Consider the following 11,473-nt stretch of genomic DNA (forward strand, 5'->3'; position numbering starts at 1 on the left):
TATATAGTTTAGCCATAATATATATAGTGTTCCAAATCTTTTTCAAAGAGAGAAAGTATTACACTTAATTAATCGGACGTCTTTTGCCAAATATAGTTTAAACAAAGGTTATTTTGCACCTACTATGGATAAATGTTTAGCCATAATCATTGATTAGTGTCACAACCTAAAATTAATTACAACATTTTTTTCCCAATCAAGTAGGAGATATATATCATGAAATGACTTTTAAATGTGGGATGGTGTTTTTTTTACCAATCAAGTAGGAGATCTATATATATCATAAAATGATTTTTAAATGTGGGATGTGGACACCACTAAACTTTTATTTGTTTTAAAAAAAAATATTATCTGTCTTTTTTGGCTTTGAATATCACATTATTTTGTTGTTGGATATCCTTATGTTTGTATACTCATTTCCAAACTGCTTTAATTTTACTTTATTTTCAGTCTAGAATCCATCAGACACAATCTGACTATTTCTATGAGGTAAAAATAAGGTCAACATACAATTTACCTCGGCAGATGCAATTTATAAGATTGTACTGAATATATTGTTATTATATACTCTATCTCGCTACCCCCACCCCACCTCCGCCACCTTATCATGAATAATATACATGTTTGTGTTTAGGCATAATGACGCAATATATATTTAAATTTAATTAAAATTAAAAGCAAATTTAAAATTTAAATTCTCTATAGTAATCTCGAATTAATACATGATTCATAGGTCTTAACGCCAATAAAACAAAAGATAAATTTTTTTTTATATAGGGATATATTATCCATTGACCCCTACGGATAATTGAAACTTTCTTACTTTTTTTTCCTATTCTATATATGCACATATATTCTTTGTACATTGTATGCACATCTTGTATTTACAAAATAAATAAATTAGGTAGTCTTTGTTGACAAATATATAAAGCATTTATATATTACCAAATAAAAGAAGACAAGGATCGCCTTGCCTCTTTGGATTCACGTGAATTAAATAATTTTTTCTCGGTCTTGAAATATGTATAAAAAAGAATTTACTAATTAAATTTTTATAATTTGTGATTATGAATCCAATTATTATTAATATGTATTAACTTGATGTTATTATAAATTTATAAAATTTAAATTTTGTATTTATATATATTAGAGATAGAACCAAAATATAAAGGTTCTGAATTTAGATTAATTCAAGTCATTTTAAATTAATAATTTATATATATTTAACTAATATTTTAAAGATATTTATAGAATTTGAATCAAATTCCTAAATTCACGAAATCATAAATTATATTCTAGCTTTTCCCCTGACTTTTGTCAAAGTACCCTTCATTATTAAATAGATATTTCATATTTGAAATAAAGATAAAATTGATTTTACTTTTTAGTATAAAACACTTTGCTCAATAAAGTAAAAATTTGCCAACATGAATATAAATTAGTTAAATTTCAAAATAAATATTATAAGTCACTAAGAACAAGGGAAATATCCTATTAAGACCTTGTCAATTAGACATTGGTGGTTGGTGAGTCGATCAAAGTTCCTATAAGTTTATTCAAAAATATATATTTAAGTTTTTATAATATCTATATCTATATTAATAAAATAACGGGGAAGAAAAGTAAACAAATTTTTAGGTGCACTAATCCATAAGCTTTTATGACGTGGACAACATAATTTTTTTAAAACTATAGTATCTGAAAGTATTGGAATATTTGATTATTTCATAACAATAACAATGACTAGATACAAAGCAATTTAATGGTTACTTAATTTATTTATTTTTTGTAATTGTAAATATGGTTCCTTGATTATTGATAAATTTTACTTATTGATTCTTATGTATATAAAGTAAGCACATGATTTAACTTTTAATTTATTAAAATTTGTATCTTTGGTCTATTATGTATGAAGTACGTTAATCTGGATTATTCTTATATTACCTTTGATTTGTTTATACAGATATAGCTATATATCTCTATAAAAAATCATCTTTCTATAACTACATTTTACTATAAATGTCAAGTTTTTTTTTGCAATTATGTTATATTATATGTTCTCTATAATAACATTTCGCTATAGCAATAAAAAAAATATCATAACAAATGATGATGTTATGAAGAAATTTGACTGTATCAAAAAAACCAAAATTATAATTCATTGATATTTGAAGGATTATAAGTGCAAATTTCCCTTTTATTTGAAATTAATTAAAGAAAACGTCAATAGTAAAGTTTGGTGAACTCAATGGTATATTTTGACCACAATAAAAAATAAAAAATAGCCAGTGTATTTCCTAGTAGGTCCTTGATTAATTGTCATTTGGACAATTTGTGGTTGGTAGGTCAACAAAATCTTCTATAAATTCAACTCCAATTTCATAAACTCCTTAGAGGACTTTCAAATAATAATTTTGAACCCTCTAAAATATCCAATAGCCAAAAACACAAAAAAACATTTGTTTTTATAAAAAAAAAAACTTGAAATAATATCCATGGCTTCTTCTTCTTCTAATAATAATTCTTTTATTTGTGTGATTATTTTGTTAATTACATCATTTGGACATGTTCATGGATGTTATGAGTCGATAATTAGCTTCGGCGATTCGTTAGCCGATACCGGAAACTTAATTCGCCTCTCAAAATCCAATAAAATTGTTGCTTCATCGGTTCTTCCTTATGGTGAAACCTTCTTTCATCATCCTACCGGTCGATTTTCCGATGGCCGTCTCGTTATAGATTTCATCGGTACGTATTAATAACATTCTCGATATTTTTTATCTTTTAGTTAACGTGATAGTATTAATTATATATATCAAAGAACGTGTCCCATTCTTCTCTCTATACATTTTTCCCTATGGCTTAATGGCTAGCTATATATCCCATTACTCCATCGAATCAGTATTTTTGACATGGAACATAAATATATATATTGAGAATCACGAAATTAATTTCTACAAATATTAAATGTTGAATTTTCATATATTTTGAAAGCTACTATGATTTTAGTACTGAGAACTTTATAGGTTTAACTTCATCAAGTTTGAATTCTGATCAGTCTATTAATGTATACGTCCTTTCGTCTCGATTATGCAATACTGTTTCATCAAGCTAAACGAAAGACTTCTGAAACTTTTGATCTTCTTTACAGCGGAGGGTATGGGATTTCCACTTGTGCCACCCTATGTTGGTGTTATGAAAAACATGTCAAGTAGCAAAAATTCAATGAGAGGAGTGAATTTTGCAGTGGCAGGAGCAACAGCAGTGGATATTTCATATTTAGAGAAAAGAGGAATCAAGAATCCAGCCACTAATGTTTCACTAGGAACTCAATTGGAATGGTTCAAACAAATGTTACCAATTTTATGTGACTCACCAACAAGTAAGTCCCAATGAAATAATGGATTAATTATTTTTTTTAGAGTTATTCTAGTTTTTTTTTTTTTTGCAAACATCCAAAGTGGACCAAACACCTAACAGATGACATGTCATTTTCACCACCAATTTTGTTGTGGTGAAATCAACATGATTTTTTCGTTCTAAATAAGAGGTTAAGAGGTAGAATTTTGGATAAGAAAAGAAATCTGATAAAAGACGTTTTTCCCCTTAACTGGACCAAACACCAAAAAAGATATTTCAGTCATTTTCAAAAATAGCAAAGATGGTGGGATTGAACACGATTTCTTCACTCTTAATTAGATGTTTTAGATTTAAATGTTCGATACAGAAAAAATCTCTATAGGGAGCGTTATTGCTTTAAATGGATCAAACACCATATATAGTAGATGACATGTCATTTTCATTACCAAAGATGTGCTGGAATGAACATGATTTTCTCACCACTTATATAGAGATTTTGGGTTTGAAAAAAATTCTAATATGGAGTGTAACTGTACACATAAATTCAAATTCGTCAGGCTAGAAAAAAAAAAGATACTATATCATTTTCGTAACAAAGACGTAAAAAGAATACAAGAAAAAAGAAATTCTAAGCAAGTTAAAAATAAAATAAGATTGATATAACCTTAACTTAAGGAGTACAACCTATAATTATTATTATTCATGTTAAGCAACCAATTTATTGCTTTTTCTCTACTCCAATTATTAATTAGTACTATTAACTTATATTACATATTAGTATAATAATCTTTTATTGAACATTATACAAAGTCATTAATCTTGATCCCGGTTTAATGTTGCGTAACACATTTTTATGAGTACACCACATCATTAATTATATAGTTTGTTTCAATTTATATGGTGTAATTTGACTAAACATGATGTTTAAAAAAATAATTTTTTAATTTTTTTTTGTGATTTTAAATATGTCATATTAATTGTGACCATAAACCTTTTGAAAGTTGTTCTAGCTCCTAAATATATCATAAATATTTGTTATAAGGATAAAATAAAAAATTTAAACTAAATTGTTTTTAAATTTTTAAATATGTTTATTCCTTTTCTTTTTTTTTGGAATAAGTGAGGCAAAAGTCACCACTCTCTTAAACCACAAATAATTCAAGTGGACCAATCCCTATATTATTTTTAGCCTTACATTTACTTAATGGAAAAAAGAATAATTAATTAGAAAAGACTTGACAAGGAGTAGTTGAGAAGTTGATCCAACTTTAAGTTCAAGCTTTAATTAAGTAAAGAAATGTGGTTGCTAAATTGACAAATCAAAGATGAATAGAGTTTGTCAATAAGAAAAAAAAAATCTAGCTAGTCATACCAAGTTAATTATTTTTATAGACGAATTCAATATTTAAACTTATATATCGAGATATATAAATTTAATTATTAAAAATTACATTAAAAAATATTATAAGTCACAGTAATTAACTTTTAAAATTTCAATATTGCCACGGATCCGATAGTTGATAAACCTAAAGACTAATAAAGTATAGTCTTTAAATCAAATACACTTTTGTTTAGGATAAAATCTTATTCCCTTCATGATCAACCACTAATAAAAAGTAATCAAATCTTATCAACAAGAGTAATTATATATTTGAGTCCTAATAAAAAACGTAATTACTGGATTAGATATATGGACAATATCCTTTATTAAGAACTAAAGAAACAAAAAGAAATACATTAGTGGCCTAGTGGGGACACCATATTAAAATGTTTTTTTTAAAAATGTAAAATAAATAGTTTTGTGGATGATATATTTTTGTAAAATAGAAAACTAAAACTATTACACATATTATTTAATAATATTCTCCATCAAACCCTCAATATGCATTTATAATATAGTACTATACTTTAAGTGCACTAATAAATTTAAAATAAAAAAACAAAGAAATACGGCTCTAGCTGGATTTTAATGATAGTCTTATGGACAGTTTCTGTAGCTTGTACTAGTGGCACAAGGTTAATTTTAAACTCCTTATGGTGAACTGTTAGTTATATCCTAGTTTTTGTCCTGTTTTTCGAGATGTTTCTCGAGACAGTCTTGAAAATAGTAATTAGGAGGAAAAATAGATGATTATATTTTAAAAAAAAGTATGTGAGCCATTTGATTTTATTTATATATTTTTTTTCAAGGTGCCTCTATAAATCTTTATTATTCTAATTATTTGAAATATTAATCAGGTTGCAAAGAATTTCTTGAAAATTCATTATTTTTAATGGGAGAAATTGGAGGAAATGATTATAATCATCCATTTTCTCAAGGAAAATCAGGAGAAGATGTTCAATCATTTGTGCCTGCAGTTATTTCAGCCATTGGCCTAGCCATTAATGTAAGTATCAATTATTATTTTCATTAAACATTCCACTTTAAAAAAAAAATAGAATTAGTAAAATATATTTTAAGAAAAACGATAACTAATTCTCGCTAAATAATTTGTCATAGAATATAATTTTCTGATGATCTATCGCTAACTCTTTCCTCTTTTGAAAGACTTAGTAGTACATTATCAGATCGTGATTGTTCATATATTGATATATTCAGCATATCTCCATCGAAAAAGGTTTTCCCATAATAACCATGAGCAATAATTGTCATGGGGTGGCCAAATAAGCTAAGGCTTAACTAATCGTATCACTATCAAGTCTAACATAAACAAGTATAACTTGACCTAATTTGGAGGGAGGTCCCCTTTTTAGGCTATACGTACATTTTCAAATTGTCCAATATTAATTATTGCTAAATAAGATAAGTCATAATTTTTTTTGTTTAACCATAAAATTTATCTGTCTCTAAAAATCACTCCCTCCGTCCATTTTTAATTGTCATGGTTTTCTTTTTTAGAGTTAAGCTATAAGAACTTTAACTAATATTTTACGATGTATTTTTTCATCATATTGATATGCAAAAACTTGCAATTTATAGTGCTTTTTGTATAATTTTTGAAAATCTAAATTTTTTGTTTAAAATATCGAATTAATGTAATCTAATTTAACTTTGAAAATTAGTCAAACTGACTTTCGAAAAGCATAACATGACAAATAAAAGTTGACGGAGGGAATATTATATAGTTTTCTAGTGTTACTTAAACTTTTTTTTTAAAAATTTCTATGAATTAAGATTTATTTGATTATATTTTGCAGGAATTAATTGAACTTGGAGCACAAACATTGATAGTACCTGGAAATTTACCAATTGGATGTTCAGCTTCTTATCTAACAATTTTTAAAAATTCAAATAAAAAAGAATATGATGATTCAACTGGTTGTATTAATTGGTTAAATGATTTTGCTGAATATCATAACCAATTACTTCAACAAGAAATTCATAAACTTCGTGAAATTCATCCTCATGCCAACATAATCTATGCTGATTACTACAATGCAGCCATGCAAATTTACAAATCTCCCAAAAAATTTGGTAAGTAATTTTTTTTTTTACATCGTCATATATTTAACTTATATACTCTGACAATAATTTATATATATACTATCAATGTATTTAACACATTTCACTATTGGAATGGGGGGGGGGGGGGGGCAGATGAAAAGTCAACTCAGAAATATGATTTCTGTTGAGAGTATATAAAAAATAATCACTACAAAAAACACTTTAATTTTGATGGAAATGTCCGAGGTAGGTTCGTCGAAAGCTTTTCTGACAGACCTATTAAATTTTCGATGCACCTCCCTAAAAAAATTTGCCTGTTTTTAGTAGTGTATTTGCGATGAGATTGAATTTCAGACAGAGTTTTGATAGAAAGTCCGTCTGAAATTCACATTTTTTCAAAAGTGTTTGTCCAATTTCCCAAGTTACTAATTCAACTTATTCTAGTCAGTTACTCGTATTTCGCTTATCTTTTAAACCATCAAAAAACATGAAAATTATTTAAACTGTCAGCACATAAAAATTAAACGTCATCATTATTTCCATAACATAAATTTGGAAGGTCATTGATCACAATTTTTTTGTAAATTTTTGTTATGTAGGTTTTACAAGCACTATTGTAGCATGTTGTGGAGGAGGAGGTCCATACAATTATGACTCAAAGAGACCATGTGGATCACCATCCTCAAATTATTGTGATACACCTTCTTCATATGTTAGTTGGGATGGTGTACATTTGACAGAGGCAGCATACAAATTAATAGCCGAAGGTTTATTACAAGGTCCATACACAATTCCCCAAATGAATAATGGACTTTGTAATAAGGGAATATCAGACCAATAGTGTATAAACTACAAGGGATTGTGTATATATAATTGTCCAATATATATTAGAGACTTTTATCTTGAAAAGTTGGAATCGTAACATACATGCACCAACTTGTTTGAAAGTAATCTTGTAATTTAATTTGTTCTTGATATGTAAATGTAACTTTATTTAAGTTTATAATTATTTGATTTACTATAGTCTATAGAGATGTACGTTTTCACGTGTGTCTAGTTTCAATTGTTACTAATTTTGTATATAAGAGGAGTATTATGTATTTTAAGAATACATCATATAAATCTATTGGTTTTACGTTGATTGTTGAACTTTATATCACCTTCTTCTTTATTTAGACTTAAGGCTGACAATGTGAGCGTGTTGATAAGAATCGCGTTATGGATTCAAGAACTCAATAAAGAAAATCAAGAAACGTGAGGAAGCTAACAAGAAATAAATAGAAACAAAAAAAGAAACTGAAAATAAAGATAAGATAAATTAAGAATAAAGAAAATTCAATAATGTTGCTATAATTTATTTATAATAGTGCTATTTATAAAAATTTCCCAAAAGAAAGTTAAAGGGCTGGGCCGAAAAGGCTGATAAGAGAGTGGGCCTATGGTTAGCCCAGTAATATATGTATATATAGGAAAAATTACAGAAATCCCACATTTTAGTTTACTTATTACCATTATCCCCAATAAGTTTTACAAATCTCCAAAATCCCTCATTTTTCGCGCATCAAATTAGTGTATCTCGCACATCAGATTAATGTATTAGCGCTTTATATTATTGTATCTCGCGCATCAAATTAGTGTATCGTGTATTAAAATGTACATCAGATTAGTGTTATCATGTATAAAATGTAATGTATATTACTTAACGATTAATGTATCTCGCGTATCAGATTAATGTATCAGCGCTTATATTATTGTATCCGTTTGAGGGATTTCTGTAATTATAAACTTTTAGGGGCCGTTTTGTTACTGGATAAGGGCAACGTTAATACATGAATAACTTTGTTATTCATGTATTAATTTTGTACCATGTTTGGTTTGTAAATACGATCAAAATTATTCATGTATAAATTTTATACAATGTTTGGTTGGTGTGTCTCCAATGTTGTATAAAAGTTATACATGTATTGATTTATGTGGTGTTTGGTTGTATGTTTGTAATGCCACATAGCTAATACTTACATAACTTATGAAGAAATCTATGTATAATTGTATGTAGAGTAGATGGTGGAATAAGTTATGAGGGTATTAGTTATACATAGATTAAAATAATAAAATTACATATTTACCCTTAATTTGTTTTCTTACTTATTTGTTTGTAAATAATAATGTATTTTAATTTACAAAATTAAGGAGCTATATCTTTTCTTTTTTAAAAAAAGGACTTAATCTATTTCTGTAACTTGTAGTTAACGACCCCCTAGGGTGTTTTTGAGTTTCGTCGTTTTTACACCCCCACCCCACCCCACCCCTGAGGGACTGTTGCATTTTATTTATTTTGGATACTGCTTGTTTATAAGCATGGATTTTATAATTTCCGAGTTTTTTAAAAAAAATAATTAATTTACAATAAATTAAATAATCAATAAGTTATAATTTATGTAATATAATTTCTACATAACTAAATCCTACATAAATAATATCTACGAAACTAATATTTGTATAATTAATACCTACATAACTAATACCTGCATAACTAAACCCTCCATAACTAATACCTGCATAACTAAACCCTGCATAACTAATACTTGCATAACTCTAACCAGTAACCAAACGGCCCCTTAAGGGATAGATTGTAATTTTACCTTAAAAGTATGTGATTTCTGTAATTTGCCCTAAGTATATACATATATTATATACTATTAATTATATAATATATGTGGGATATATTATATAATTAATACTAATACCTAGACATAGAGAAAAATATATAATGAGTAATGAGTTGGGATATCACCTAAGATTAGTTGTCTCACTTTTTATATGGAATATCTAATCCACACAATTTTTAATATAAATGGTTGATAAATTTAATATTTTTAAAATTAATTAATATTCATAACTAAATGTGATAAAATAATTTTATATTTTTTCCTACAATAATTATTCTTATCCTATTGATCAAACGACTACTACTTTTGTCCTTCACCTACTATTTTTAATATAAATGATTGGATAAATTTAATATTTTTAAAATTAATTAATATTCATAATTAAATGTGATAAAATAATTTTATATTTTTTCCTACAATAATTATTTTTATCCTATTGATCAAACGACTATCTACTTTTGTCCTTCACCTACTTCAAGTCTATATATTTAAGATTTTGCTTTTCCCAAGCTTACTACCTGTATCATTTATCACCACCACCAAAAAGAGTAGCACAATTTAATTTTCATACACCTAATATTTAAGTCTCACATCTAACCAAGAAAAAAAAAACTAGGAAATATTTGACCCTTGCTAATAATTGCTACAAATTAAAATTGACGGAAATTTATCGGTTATGACCTAAAATCGAGTAAAAAGAGTTCATCATATAATTAAAAAAAATTGATGTTGTTGAGAAATCAATATCTTACTTTATAACTTTGAGTGAACTATAGCCTGACAAATTTTTACGCATTACTCATTCATCTATCACTTGGAACACCATTTCTTTCGTGTTTTCTGTCCGACTTGCATGTGTTAAATATGTCGTGAACGTTCATTCTGAATCAAGATCAAACCGTTCATGAAGTTCATTTATAGTTGCATTACTTATAACTTTCTTGTTTATAGACAAAGTAGATTCAAATGTTATGACATGTTTAAGTTCAAAAAGTCTTATAGGGTACACAAATATTAAGAGATTCTCAAATCACAAGATTTGTATTTTTTTATTTCTTTCTTAAATTTTATCAATAATTAAACCGAATCACGTAAATTAAGACAAATATAACTATATTACTTTTTAATCCAAAATATACAACACATATTTTCCTTTGTACCAATTATATTGATGTTGTTTTTAGTTTGTTAAAAAAAAAGTCATATTTTTATTTTTACAAATAATTTAACATTAAATTTATATTTTACCTATAATAATGAGATAAATTATAATCATATAACTATTTAAGACTTATTTAGACCACAATTTTTTTTAAAAAATATTTCTTTCTTAAATATTTAAATTTCGTACAATAGTGTCCACCACATCCATTCCTTTCCATGCATCGCCTTGTTGTATATAATCCAAATTTCAAACATAACCCTTAAATTTTAATAAATATGAACACAAGTTGACAATAAGAAATATCAGAAATTAATTTATGTTAGCAATTGACTAAATTAAGGAGAGGAAATATTTATATATCATGCCCCACCTCAACAACCAAAAGGTCTCAATAAAAAGTGTCAAGAAATAAAAATTCGCCCCCACTAATTTGAATTGAAATTTTGCAATCGCGTAACATTCATTAAAAGAGGATCTTATTTATTTCACTATAATTTTTGATAGTTCAAAATAGTATTTAAATATTGTTTATACATTTCATTTTATGTGATGGAAATTTATATTATGATGATCGAACTACTCAATTTTCTTTCTGAAAACTATACAAAATGAGCATCAATGATTGTGTTGGGATGTATAAGATTTTCATCCTTACACGATAAAACTAACTCCTTTTAATTGGCCTTACGTAACACAAATTTAAATTAATCGACACTTCAAAATAAGGTACCCAAACACCAAGTGAAAAACCATTTTTTTAAAAAAATATTTAAATTGTCCTCTCTTATTAATAGTAGTAGTGAAGCAAACCAAGAAAGAGCTTTGTACTCTTTT

General features: G+C 26.6%; 1 protein-coding gene across 1 annotated transcript; it reads left to right on the top strand.

Annotated features, from left to right (window-relative positions):
* Positions 1-2,408: 2,408 nt before the first annotated feature.
* LOC102592229 (GDSL esterase/lipase At1g28590-like) lies at positions 2,409-7,851 on the top strand. Its single transcript, XM_006367714.2, has 5 exons — positions 2,409-2,748; positions 3,152-3,382; positions 5,599-5,747; positions 6,559-6,835; positions 7,405-7,851. Exons 1-5 carry the CDS (start codon positions 2,496-2,498, stop codon positions 7,644-7,646), a joined length of 1,152 nt encoding a protein of 383 aa, XP_006367776.1. The 5' UTR covers positions 2,409-2,495; the 3' UTR covers positions 7,647-7,851.
* The last annotated feature ends 3,622 nt before the right edge of the window (positions 7,852-11,473 follow it).

Source organism: Solanum tuberosum, unplaced genomic scaffold, assembly GCF_000226075.1.
Source record: "Solanum tuberosum cultivar DM 1-3 516 R44 unplaced genomic scaffold, SolTub_3.0 scf00815, whole genome shotgun sequence".
Lineage (NCBI taxonomy): Eukaryota > Viridiplantae > Streptophyta > Magnoliopsida > Solanales > Solanaceae > Solanum > Solanum tuberosum.